Source organism: Mus caroli, chromosome 6 (assembly GCF_900094665.2).
Source record: "Mus caroli chromosome 6, CAROLI_EIJ_v1.1, whole genome shotgun sequence".
Taxonomy (NCBI): domain Eukaryota; kingdom Metazoa; phylum Chordata; class Mammalia; order Rodentia; family Muridae; genus Mus; species Mus caroli.
Window position 1 is genome coordinate 134,715,918 of NC_034575.1, and position 13,163 is coordinate 134,729,080.

At 46.1% G+C, this 13,163-nt stretch overlaps 1 protein-coding gene across 2 annotated transcripts in view; it reads right to left on the bottom strand.

The window, feature by feature from the left end:
• Gucy2c (guanylate cyclase 2C) overlaps nucleotides 1–13,163 on the bottom strand; it is an 81,874-nt gene that overhangs the window by 5,403 nt on the left and 63,308 nt on the right. For both annotated transcript variants that reach the window (XM_021165238.1, XM_021165239.1), the window contains 5 exons: nucleotides 11,075–11,233; nucleotides 7,446–7,638; nucleotides 6,037–6,211; nucleotides 2,080–2,178; nucleotides 658–752 (listed from right to left, as the gene is read on the bottom strand). In XM_021165238.1, coding sequence (XP_021020897.1) covers nucleotides 658–752; nucleotides 2,080–2,178; nucleotides 6,037–6,211; nucleotides 7,446–7,638; nucleotides 11,075–11,233 — 721 coding nt within the window. The remainder of the gene's footprint in view (nucleotides 1–657; nucleotides 753–2,079; nucleotides 2,179–6,036; nucleotides 6,212–7,445; nucleotides 7,639–11,074; nucleotides 11,234–13,163) is intronic.

A 13,163-nucleotide genomic window follows, 5' to 3' on the forward strand; every position in this document is an offset into this window, starting at 1 on the left:
TGGTGTGTGTATGTGGACAGATGGTGTGTGTATGTGGACAGGTGGTGTGTGTATGTGGAGGGGACAGATAGTGTATGTATGTGGACAGATGGTGTGTGTATGTAGACAGGTGGTGTGTGTATGTGGACAGGTGGTGTGTGTATATGGAGGGAATGGTAGCAATTGTTGCTGGTATTGTTATTTTTAAAATTATTTTTAGATTTATTTATTTTACTTTATTTGTACAAGTGTTTTGCCTGTATGTATGCATTTTTACCTTGTGTATGCACTGACCATGAAGACCAAGAGAGGGTGTCAGATCCCTTATAACTGGAGTTACAGATGGCTGTGACCCAGCGTGTAGGTGCTGGGAACTGAACCTGGGACCTCTCTCTGCAAGAACAGCAAGTGCTTTTAACCTTTGAGCCATCCCTCTGGCCTGGTAGCCATGCTTTGTAGCCTCCTAGCCCCAGCATGGAACAGCTAAAGGGCTTGTGGGAGTTCAGGGCAGCTCTGAGTTCACACAGGCAGAGGTTCTTTCTCAGGGATGATGGAGATCACTGCCAGGGAGGCGGCAAAGGGGTCTTCAGCTTCAGTTTTTCTGACTTTCTTGATGGAGGGTTTCACGCGGCCCACTGTGTCTGAGTGCCTGCCCACACGGGTCTGCAGCAGCCTTACCTTTAAGTATGTTTCTCCCCTCACTTCATACAGGAACTGGCAATCCGTTCTCTTCAGGATGGCTATGGTGGAGCTGCTCATGTGAATCCTCAAGGCTGGGGACACAAAGCAGACCCATGAACATCCACCCACATCGAAACATGATACGGCCATGTTTGTCTCTCTCTGATTCGAGAGAGACGGCAGCAGCCCCCTTGTCCATCATGGAGAAACGCACACAGTTGCTTTAGTGGCTTTAAAAACAGTGCCAGTGCATGAGAAAATGCTGCCCGTGTCAGAAGACCGGTCTGGCACAGTCTTTTTTGGGAGGTTCTGAATGTTGGCACTTTACAAATTTTGTCTGCGGAATCTCATGCCAGCTCAGAGTGGAAACCTTTGGACCTGGCTTTGGATGGACCTTCTCCTGCTGAGCCTGGGGTGGGGCTTTGGCTGTGTGGTCTCCAGTATAAAGACCCAGTAAATATCTAAGGTGCTGAGGGCAAGGCGAAGAGTTGGGCTCTGAGTTTCTCAAGCTTTCCTTGTCCGTAGCCTTGGGAAGAACAGTCGACGAGGGACTCCTTACCTAACAGCTCATGGCTGAATGCCCAACAGCCCAACAGCCACTCCATAAGCTGAGACAGTGGTCAGAACGGTGGACACCCACCACGGAGCAGAGTGACTTCCCTCAGTGTATGCAGATGATGGGAGCACAGGTTTTATTTTAATCTAAGTCTGCTTGAGTCACATTTTATTCTTCCCATGACACTTTGACTTTGTGGAACATAATTCTAAGATCATGTCATTCTAACTACCAAAATCTTGCTGTGGGTCCTGGGTCTTGTCAGCTTTTTAAACTTCATCTTCCATCTCTTTTCTTCCTTCTACTATATATTTTTATTATTATCCCTATCACCAATATTAGTTGATCATCTATTGCCTTCAGTAGTACATGGTGCCTCTGTTTTGCCAGACACATACCTTTGCAAAGACTGATTCAATCTGAGGAAAAGCCTGAAACTTTGTGTACTAATAAATTCCTAGATACGTTCTCCCCTAAAATCAGCTTCTAGAAAACCCAGGCAAATAGGAAAGGCGACTCTGAGCCAGGTATCTGGCCCACAGCGTTCCCATTGGATAACACAGTTTACATAGATATATGCTAACGTTCATGATTGTTCCATCTAGAACATGCCCGATTTCATTGCATGTGGGTCCCAAATACAGAAACAGTCTAAAGCTGAAGGAAAGAGACTGAAACCATCAGCAGTATACGCAACAAAATTAAACATGGCACGTTAACACAGGCTCAAGTCTAGCCCTGTGAGGGGTCCTTCTGCCTCACTCTGACACTGGGTCTCGGCACTGGGCAGCGAGTTCTACAAGTGCATCTGTTGGAAGAGAGAATCTCTGTTCCCTAAAGAAAACAGCAGTGCCCCTTCTTACGGAGGCCGGTGGATTCCATCCTGGAGGCAGTGTTGACAGTGTCTCCAAACAGGCAATAGCGAGGCATCTTGATCCCCACAACACCAGCAGCGCAGGGGCCTGGAAGGAAGGAAGGCAGGGGAGGCATCATTGCACAGTGAAGAATGGAGCTGGGACAGGTGAGCCTTTCTCACGGGCACGGAGACTTGGCACACACGTGATGTGATTTCTTTAAGGAATGACTACAAGCTCTGGGCTTTTGTGATAGCAAAGAACACTTATACTTGTACTGAACAAGAAGGCATTCAGAGGTCCAATGTTTGAAAATCAAGGGCTCTCAAGAAGGTCTCAGGTGACCCCATAGCTTGTCTGCTTTATCGAAACACACAGTCCTAAACCTGAGTTGCTAGAAGGAGCCGTAGACCCAAAGACACAATTGCCCATGTGTGCTTGTGTTAACATGATGGTGCTGTTTATAGGATTGGTGGCCTACAACGGAACACCCAGAAGAAAAGTACAGGGCCATCCAGAGACTGCCCCCCCCTCCCCCCGGGGATCCATCCTGTATACAGACACCAAACGCAGACACTATTGTGAATGCCAAGAAGTGCTTACTGACAGGAGCCTGATATAGCTGTCTCCGGAGAGGCTTTGCCAGAACCTTGCAAATACAGAGGGAGATGCTTGCAGCTAAGCATGGGCCTGAACATGAGGTCCCCAATGGAGGAGTTAGAGAAAGGACTGAAGGAGCTGAAGGGGTTTGTAACCCATAGGAAGAAAAACAATATCAACCAACCAGACCTCCCAGAGATCCCAGGGACTAAGCCAACAACTAAAGAGTAAACATAGAGGGTCCCACGTCTCCAGCTGCATATGTAGCAAAGGATGGTCTTGTCAGACATCAATGGGAGGAGAGGTCCTTGGTCCTGTGAAGGCTTAATGCCCCAGTGTAGGGGAATGCCAGGGCAGGGAGGTGGGAGTGGGTGCATGGGTGAGCACCATCATAGAAGCAGGGGGAGAGAGGATGGGATAGGGGGTTTCTAGAGGGGAAACTGGAAAAGGGGATAACATTTGAAATGTAAATAAACAAAATATCCAATAAAAAAGACACAATAAATGTTTAAGAAAATAGAAAAAAAACATAGAAGAGATGAAATAGAGGAGGCTTGTATATGTGTTTGCATGTGTGTATGTGTGCTTGTGTGTGTGTTTGCATGTGTGTATGAGTGCTTGTGTGTGTGTTTGCATGTGTGTATGTGTGCTTGTGTATGTGCCTGCATGTGTGTATGTGTGTTTGTGTGCATGTGTGCTTGTGTATGTGCCTGCATGTGTGTATGTGTGTTTGTGTGTATGTGTGCTTGTGTATGTGTTTGCCTGTGTGTATGAGTGCTTGTGTGTGGCTGCATGTGTGTATGTGTGCTTGTGTGTGTTTGTATGTGTGTATGTTGCTTATGTGTTGCATGTGTGTATGTGTGCTTGTGTGAGTGCTTGCATGTGTGCATGAGTGCTTGTGTGTGTGCTTGCATGTGTGTATGTGTGCTTGTGTGTGTGCTTACATGTGTGTATATGTGTGACTGTGTGAAAAGGGCAAGACAATGTGTCATGCGAAGTATTAGTGAGGATGATTTAAAACTTTCACCTTATGTATTCTTTGTATATGGTACTGTGTTCCATAAAGACATTTCCCCGTGGGTACATGTTCACTGCTCATGTATCCCTCTCATCCTCCTAGCTTGCCCGCTCTCCTCTCCCCTTTCCCATAGTCCCCTTTGCTCCCCTAGACATTTTTCCTTCTCTCATGTTATATACATGCACACAGTTATACACAGTTATGTAAAAATCTAGGGGCCATGTGAGAAAAAACATGGCCTTTGGTTTTTGAAACTAGCTTCATTGGCTTAGTTAATGTGATTCTGTCCATTTGCCCAGCTGTATCCACTTTCCTGCGAACAATGTAACGTCCTTTTCCTTTATGGCTGGTAACATTCTCTTGTGTATATGTGCCACATTTGTTGTTGTTTCTCTGTTGTTAGACATCTAGGTTGGTCATGAGTTCTCCTTCAACTACATGTTTCTGTAAGACCAACAACTTATCTTCTCAAGTTTCTATATCCAAGGCTGGTAGTTAAGCTGGTGGCCTGAGGCTGCTCACTGCCTTGTATCTCCATGGAACAAATGACATCCTAACGTGCGACCTAAACTAAAAGCTTAATTTAGAAATATGCAGTCACAGTCCTCAAGTTCCATCTCCAAGTCATAGGCTGATGCCTGATCGAATTCCATAGCGGAGAGTGGTAACACTGAACTTTAACCCATCAGATGCCCAGCTATTGGGACCATAGAGCTGTAGTGCACATGGGACCATGCTACCAGACAGGCATTAGGACTGGTAAGGTTGAATGAGCTCAAACCCAGGGAATCTCAGAGATTTGAAACCAGCAGGAGTGGAGCCGTTCCCTACCTGTCTCTGTACTTGCTCTGGAACACATAACCAGGGCAGCCCACTGAGGGGACCATGGGCACTCAGTCACATAGTGACTCACACTCAAGAGTTCTTCTCCATCCTAATACGGCATCTAGATAGCTTAGAGACTTCAGCTAATGACCGTCCCTTCCTGGATGCTCTTCCCCCAAGAGGTATATCATGCCTGGTTTACCCCGAATAAGGTGTCTATATTCACATCCACCACCCAATTAAACAATGTGAACCTGTAAGGCTTGTCTCAGAGAACAGCTTCATTGACTGCCACGGGCAAAGTGCCTTAAAGAGCCTTGCCTAAAACTCCCAAGGAAGGCTTTCTCTCCTCCAGCCCCTTTGGTACTCTCAGCCTTCACTCCTAACTGGGCTTGCTCCTGTTCGTCCAGGGCTCCATCTTCCCCTTCTTGACTGGCGTGTAGATGCCCTGAGGGTAAATATCATAGTGGATCCTGGTTCTTGACTTCCCTTCCTGGTAGTATAACAGCAGCACCTGAGTACCCAGAGAGGAGACCAGGAACCATTGTGGATTCTTCATTCTGGACTTTGCTCTGCCTCTTCCTAGGTGGGTGCTTGTGGCCAGGTACCCCCCGCACCCCCACCCCCCAGCCCCAGCTCCCACCCTCTACGTTCCACAGTAAGACATAGAGCTTGAACCTATCAGATGCTTTCTGTCTCTCACCTCTGCTCATGCTAGCTCTCACTCTCGCTCTCACCTCTCTGACTCATTCTTTCAAATGGCCTTAAACTTGGCTCCTGACTTTCCTTTGAACTTCCATGGTCTTCTAACTGACCCATGTGCTCTCTGTAGCACTGCTGCGGAGTGAGTATAAGTGTCAGAGACATTTGACCAGTTGTTTCTCCTCTGAATCACACATTTTTAGATATTTTTTTCTTATTAAAAAAAGATTATATGTTTTATTATACATATATATACATGTGTGTGTGTGTGTGTGTGTGTGTGTGTGCATTTGTCTGTGGGTAGGTGCACATGACTGTAGATGCTGGAAGAAACCAGAAGAGCAACGTTTTCTCTTGGAGCTGGAGTTACAGGTGTTGTGAGCTGCCCATCATGGGTGCCGGCAACTAAACTCAGGTCCCCTACAAGTGTGCTACACTGTCTTGCCCATTCAGCCATCTCTCCAGCCCTAGCATTATAACATTTTAAGGGAACATGAACAGGAGTTGGGACTATGTATGGGAAGGTAATAGTGAGACAGTAGACGTGATGATTTAAGGGCTGCCCAGAAACTCTTGTTTTCCTGTGTGGTCAGTGTTTATCCATCCTGGAATGAAGATGCTATCCACAGTGTTATTTCAAGTGCAAGGGGCTGATGGGCTGGGTCTAAGTGTGTCAGGATATATAATGGACTCCACATTTAGCACATAGGTTAAGAGTAAGTTTTACAGGAAAACCATGCCCTGTGTGTTTTGCTTTGAGTCTATGCCTTGTGTGTTCCACTTTGAGTGACCCCCTCTTGCTAGGATGCCCAACTCCTTACCAGAATGAACTCCAATGCGGATCCACACGGGGAGGCCAGGGAGATGCTCCAATTCAAAGGTCCCTATGAAGCTGAGGATGTCCAAGGCCATCTTGGAAATGTCTACCGCGTGCCGGTTGCCGTTTCTCATAGGCAGACCGCTGGCCACCACGTAGGCGTCACCGATGGTTTCTACCTGTGAGAACACATTCTCATCAGTGGCTCTGCCCCATGGGAGACCAAATTGAACAGAATCCTTCGCTGAATGCACATAAGAGTAAGGGATGGGAGCTCAGATTGAGCAGTCCTGTTTACCTCGTTCAGGGTCTTTCTCTCTCTCTGTCTCTCTCTGCTCTCTCTCTCTCTCTCTCTCTCTCTCTCTCTCTCTCTCTCTCTCTCTCTTTCCTTAAGTAGTCTAGTTAACTGGATGACAAAACAACTATGGAAGATTTTAGCCATAAAGAAGAATTTTATAGTTAGATTGTGCAGATGAAGTGTCTACACATTGTAGACAATTCTGTAAGTGTTCACAGGGCTGTGGACATGGCTCAGTGATTGAGGACACTGCCTGTCCTTGCAGAAGACCAGGGTGCACTTCTGCATTCACTCGGTGGCTCACTCCCATTTGCAACTTCAGCTTCAGGGCATCATGTCCCTGTGGGCACCTGTATGTAAGTGGTGCAGTCACAGAGGCATACGCATGCCCCTACATTTCACAGTGAAAATTGAGACTAAATAATGAAATGACCTGACTGATCCTATATGATTTCAGCCATAAACCAAATTACCAGAATAGACTTTAGTGATTATGGTTTTCAGCATAGTATTCTGCCAAGCGTAATTGTAGGTTCCTTCAAGAATAAAACATTTTTATGGTCTCGAGCAGTGTTTACGTAACTCCACTCTCTGCGCTTCATTTACGGCCAGCTTACATGCTGCCCTTGCTTTGTAGGGGATTTGAAACACTTCTATTTCCTCTGTATTTGTCATCCTAAATTTATCCATGTTGTAATTTGTTCCTTCTGGGTTATTTCTTAAGGTAATTTTGACATCTGACCTTTTAAAATTCTTCTACATCTCTTCCGTTTCAGCTTGGATTCAACCACCACTTCAGTGAGTGTTAAAGATGGATGGATTCATTTTTACATACATGTTTGTATGTGCCTGTGTGTGGGTTTGTGCACATAAGTGCAGGTGCCTGCGGGAACCAGAAGAGGATGACAGATCCCTTGGAGCTAGAGTTATAAGCAGTTCTGAGCCCCCATGAATTGGGTGCTAGAACTCAATGCAGGTAGAAGAGGAAGCATTCTTAACCTGCCTCTTGCTATAGCTGGGTAGGAGAGGACAGGAGTTATAACAGGGGCGACTGTGTCAGGCTCTGGTGGCTTTGGGCCTCTCAACGGTCACAGCCTGAGGGCTGGAGCAGGTACCTTGTAGACATCATGGTGGTCCACAATCTGGTCAAAGCTCTTGTAGATGTCATTGAGCATGTCCACCACCTCCATGGGCGTGCTGTACTTGCAGATGGTGGTGAAGCCCACAATGTCACTGAAGTAGATTGTGACTTCTTCATACAGCTCTGGCTCCACGATGCCTTTCTCCTTCAGTGACTTTACCACCAGCCTAGATGAGGGAAAGGGAAAAATGACCTTTAACCTCCGTAGAGTTTCCTTGCCTTGCAGTTTAGATTGTAGCGACTGTCAACAGGACTGAAAAATACGTGATTTCTAATGAATTCCAGTGAGTGTCCAGGAAGAAAAAACCGACAGATTTCCTATGTTGTGTGTGTGACTCCACTGCCTGCTTGTGTGTGTTTGTATTTGAACTTGGATGAATATGAGCATTTTCAACCTTAACTTAGATTAGTACTATTCATGCACTTATAACCCTATCACCTATATAGCTCTAATGCCTATATGCTTTCATTCATAATCTCCCCATTGATAATCCATTTCAAACAAGCATACACCATATTCAGAAACCTTAATGTCAAGTGTGTCGCTGATGTAAGAAGTTGACCCTAAGGCTATGAGCACCAAAGGGCTTGACAGATGTGCCCTTCTCGCCAAAGCTAACGGTTCTGCCCCTCTCAGACACTTCGTGGTATTATTTAATATCGCGCCAGAGAAATGATGCATTCAACATTTACTTAAAATATACTTAAATCATAATTTATTGGATATTTTGAACCAGATTCAGGTCCTTTAAGGAGCAAAGGCAACCACTCCATAAGTAAGTTGCAACTACAGCAAAGGATGCCAAAGAGAGGTCGCTCAGAAAACCTCGCTGAGGGGATGGAAGGGGCAGCTTCTCAGAGCAAGTCCACCTGAGCGGACTGGGACTTCCTTTAGGGGACAAGGCGCCTGCCTTCCCCATAGGGGAAGCGTTCTGGGGCTGACTGGGGTTCAGGACTCTCTGCTGCTGCTGGGGTCATTTTGAAGAGAGCCTGAGCAGAAATATAGAAATCTCAGTATCAGAATCTGAGACACTGGGAGGTGCAACAGTAGCCTACGAGAACGAATCTCTCATTTTACTTTATTTTGTACATGTGTTTGCTTAAATGTGTGTATGTGTGCTTCAAAAGTGTGTCTGGTACCTGCAGAGGCCAGCAGAGGGCACCTTTGAGACTGGAGCTAAAGATGGCTGTGAGCTACCATGTGGGTTCTGTGAACTCAGGTCCTTTGCAAGAGCCACAAATGCTCCTAACCGCCAAGCCACATCTCCAGTCCCTAAATCCTTCATTTTTATATAGATAAGAAAACCAAGGGGTGAAAAGGAAGTGGGAATTTCATGTGATTCCATAGCCTGCTGCAGACAAAGCTGTTACTAGAACTGAGCAATGCCTGTCCGTCCTGTGCACCAGGACCTGTCTGCAAGCCAAGGCATGTTCAGGGAGATGGAGAAGATTTGGAGGTGACACTAACAATTGCAGAATCCCTGAGGATCGTTCAGAAAACCCATCGTCTATCAGCCACAGGGGTCTGGGACACACAGAGACTCTCCAGTGCTTAGAGGAAAGTCTTTTCAAGTGTAGCAACACAATGTAGGGACCTTTGCAAAATAACCCTTGATGTGGCTGGTAAGAGAAAGAAAGAGAACTTCAGGTGGTGAGCTTGGGTAGAGGGTTGCTGCTGTCACAGAATGTGAATACAAATTAGATATCTTGGTTTTCTCACAAGAAGGAAACCCATTTACGTTTTCCTAATCTCCTGGGTTCTGTTGAATAAATGCTGAACTGATGGTGAATCCCACACACACACTTCAGTGTTGCTATAAATGTTGCTTTTTGGTTCTTCTGGACAGCGTCTACCTTATGTTATTGTGGAAACATGAAGTTTTCATAAAGATAAAATGTATTTTTTCCAGAGTTAGAGTAAGGCCTGGCTTCAACCACCTAGCAAGATGATTGGGGCGGGAGAAGTGTTCAGCCATTAAGAGTGCTTGCTGCTTCTGCAGAGGACCCAGATTTCATTCCCAGATCCCATAGCAGGGAGCTTACAACCACATATAACTCTAACTCAGCAGATCTGATGGCCTCCACTGGTCTGCGTGGGCAACCACACTTGAACGTACACAGGCAAGTATGCTCATGTGCACGTGTGCGTGCACACACACACACAGACACACATACACACAATCTTTTCAAAAATTGCCATCTTGTGATCATGTTGAACCACCAAGCTTGTGAAAACTTGAGTTGCAGAGGCAGCTGTTTTATCCTACTGATGTGACATTGTTGGCTAAAACCTCTGATGGTGAAACCCTGGGACAACTATGGCATCATGTTTCTCAACGAGGCCTTACTGTCCAGGCAAAGAATTCTGTATGACAGTGAGTTTATGTGGCTCAGGCAACACATACCCTCTTTGACATAGAGGCCGGTGGTTCTAGTGTATTTCCAGAGTGCTCTCCTAGTCTGTGTGTATGAGCTGGAAGGCTCATGGTCTGATTAGGCTTTTCCAAGTCCCAGGGACTGAATGGGGCACATGTGTGCCCCTCACCTCTTTGCCCAGGTTTATAGAGGAGAAGCTACTTTTTATTTGGAAAACAGTCATTAGGACAGATGGGAGTGGATCTGGGAGGGGTTAAGGAACCAGCAACTCGGAGAAGCCCCAGTTACTGTGTATACCCCAGCATGCATGTCGTAGACGAGTGTTGGTTTCCTATCTGCTACCCAAGATACTGAAGGAAGATGGGAGACAGGTTGGATCATCTAGGTTTCCTGTCCAAGACTGCTCATCAATAGTAGCCGGTGGAAGCAAGCTTTGAAGTCAGGTCTCACTGAGCTCAGTTTCCGCAATTTTACCAGAGCTAGGCTACACTCAATTAACAGCTTGCCACACCTGAACGGGAAGAGACCATTGCTTCTTGCTTGTACAAAGCCTTTGGCCAACCCATCACATTGTGATTCCTCGTTTATCTTAACATTCCATGGGAACTTATTTGAATGACAGTGTTCTGAAAACATTAAGCTCTTTGGGGATTTCAGTCCTAAGGTCCTTTTTCTTCTGTCCTGACTATGTTTCATGAAGTTCATAGATGGTCTGGTGGCAAGACACCTGCCTCCTTGCCCACAGACAACTTCTAGTTCTTGTGACTTGGACTTTGCTTGTGATGTCAAGAAGAAAAGCAAAGACGCCAACATTGAGTGCCCGAGAGCCTCAGAGAGCACTTGCGGCAGACTTGAGTTTCCATGCTGAGTCTGAGGACAGACGGACAGCAGTTTGCCTGAAGGCGGAATGTAGGCTTAATGAGATGTTAGAACTCACAGCCCTCTGCTCAGTCCATAATCCTCACAGTAACTTCTTTGCTTTGGGAATTCAGAGTGAAATCAGGAGGTTCAGCAAGGCACAAGCATTTTGAACCCTGAAGGGTCTATAAAAGGAACCCACCCTAGACTGCCCCAAACAAACCAAAGGCCAAAACAAATCCAGAACAAAACCAGCAATGGGGAGAGGTGGCCATGTTGAAGGTTTCAGCTGGGAGCCTGGCTGTGGTTTCAGCTGGGAACCTGGCTGTGGAATCATGGGAAACCATGTTTGCAGGAGGCTTGCCTTACCGTGGGAGGAGCATGAAGTTAAGGTGGTCAGCCCTGTCCCTCTCTGCCTTGTACAGCTGAGTCCTTTCCTCTACCAGATGTTCCAGGTTTCGAGAGTACAGCTGGAGACGTCGGATCAAGGTGTCCATGTAAGACTCGTTTTTCTGGTCATGGAAAAGGCTGCAGGTGGTAACAGATGAGGGATTTTTACACATCACTGGGAAGGGGCGTGAGGGAGTCTCATGATGTTGTGTATGTTAAAGATAATGTTTATAGCATGCTAAGACATAGAGAAAAGTTCTGAGATCTCACAGCCATTCTGTCATCGTGATTACGTCATTGACAAGTTCCCACTTCTGCCCTCAGAAGGTGAAGGCTTGCTTTGTATGAGTGAGTGTGTTTCTGTGTTTGGTATGTGTGTGTGTCTCTGTGTCTCTCTTTCTGTATATGTGTATGAGAGACTGGTTGTGTCTTTGTGTGTCTCTCTGTGTGTGTATGTGTATGATGTGTCTCTGTGTATGCTTATTGTGTGTGTGTGTGTGTGTGTGTGTGTGTGTGAGAGAGAGAGAGAGAGAGAGAGAGAGAGAGAGAGAGAGAGAGAGAGAGAGATAGTATGGGTTTGAAGGAGGTTCGAGGACAACATCGCTGTTTTGGGTATGAACTCAGGTGAATAGTCTTGTTGACATCTCAATAGTCCCAAGAGACAGAATTTTTTTATAACAAGCTCCCGAGGGATTCTTACTTGACCCCAGCAGTAAAGGTTTGTAAGGCAGAATGGGTTCAGGAGCAAGCACAGGGAGGTGGTAGATTATTTTTTTCGAAATGAATGGATTCAATTAAAAGTTTCCCCATCTTAACTGTGAATCTTCGTCACCTAGGGAATTATTAAAACTCCCAGTGCTAAGTTACACCTCAGCCCTGTTACATCAAATGCTCTAGGGCAGAATTAAGGTGCCAGTGTTTCTTAAAGCTCCTTTGGGAATCTCAAATGAACAGCCATGTTTGAGACCCACCAGAGTCAAGGGTAAAGACCAGGGGCCCATGATCTCCATGAGAGTCCCTGTCACTGATACTGCACAGTCCCATCTGACCTCGGTGACAGCCAGGGGAGGAGTGAAGAGGCGAGAATTGAATCTGTTGTTATTTCCTGCTCTATTCAGACAGTGCACACTTCTGCCAATCAGACCACGGGTTCATCAGCTTCAGCTCCCATCTCTGCCTTGGCTTCTCACCTCAGCAGGTGTCTGAATCTTAGGGCCTAAGGACACCTCCAGAAAGTCGGAGATGGAAGGAAGTTTAGAAACCACCCAGCTCACTCCAGTTTCATGAATGAGGAAGTTGGTAGCCTGTGTCTGCATCTGCATGTGTGTGTGTGTGTGTGTGTGTGTGTGTGTGTGTGTGTGTTGATTTGCCCTCTGTTCCCAGCAAGCCAGCATCATGTCTTCCTTGGTGCTTGGTTTCTCAGTTCTCCAGTCACTGTCCCTTTCCCATCTGTAGTGTGTTATCTAAAAGCACACTGCATCGAGGATTTGATATTGCTGGATCATGGGATATAACACCCATTTTGAACATGAAGGTTGTAATTCAGAAAACAAATCTAAAGTGTCTGGGGCCATAGCTGGTGATTTTGGAGATCTTTAAAGCTTGCTGACCTTGGCGGCTGGAGAGATGGTTCGTAAGAACCTGTTCTGCTTTACCAGAGGACCCTCGGTCACCTCCTAGGACCTATGTCAGGTGACTTACAGTCCCTTGGACTTACAGATCCAAGTTCAGGTCTAGGGAATCTGGGTGCCTGCGCACATGTACACAAAACCACACATATACAAAGAATTAAAAATAAAAGCTAGATCTTAAAAATATTAAGAACTTTCTAATGTTGAGAATTACCCATCTGGGCCCAGAGAGATGGCTCAGTGGTTAAGAACACTGGCTGCTCTTCCAGAGGACCTGGGTTTGATTTTCCAGCTCCCTGTGGCAGCTCACAACTGTCTGTAACTTCAACCCCAGGGTCTGATGCCTTTTTTGGCCTCTGTGAGCACTGCATGCATAAGGCACACAGACATACATGCAAGAACACCCCCCCATATGTATATATATATATATATATATA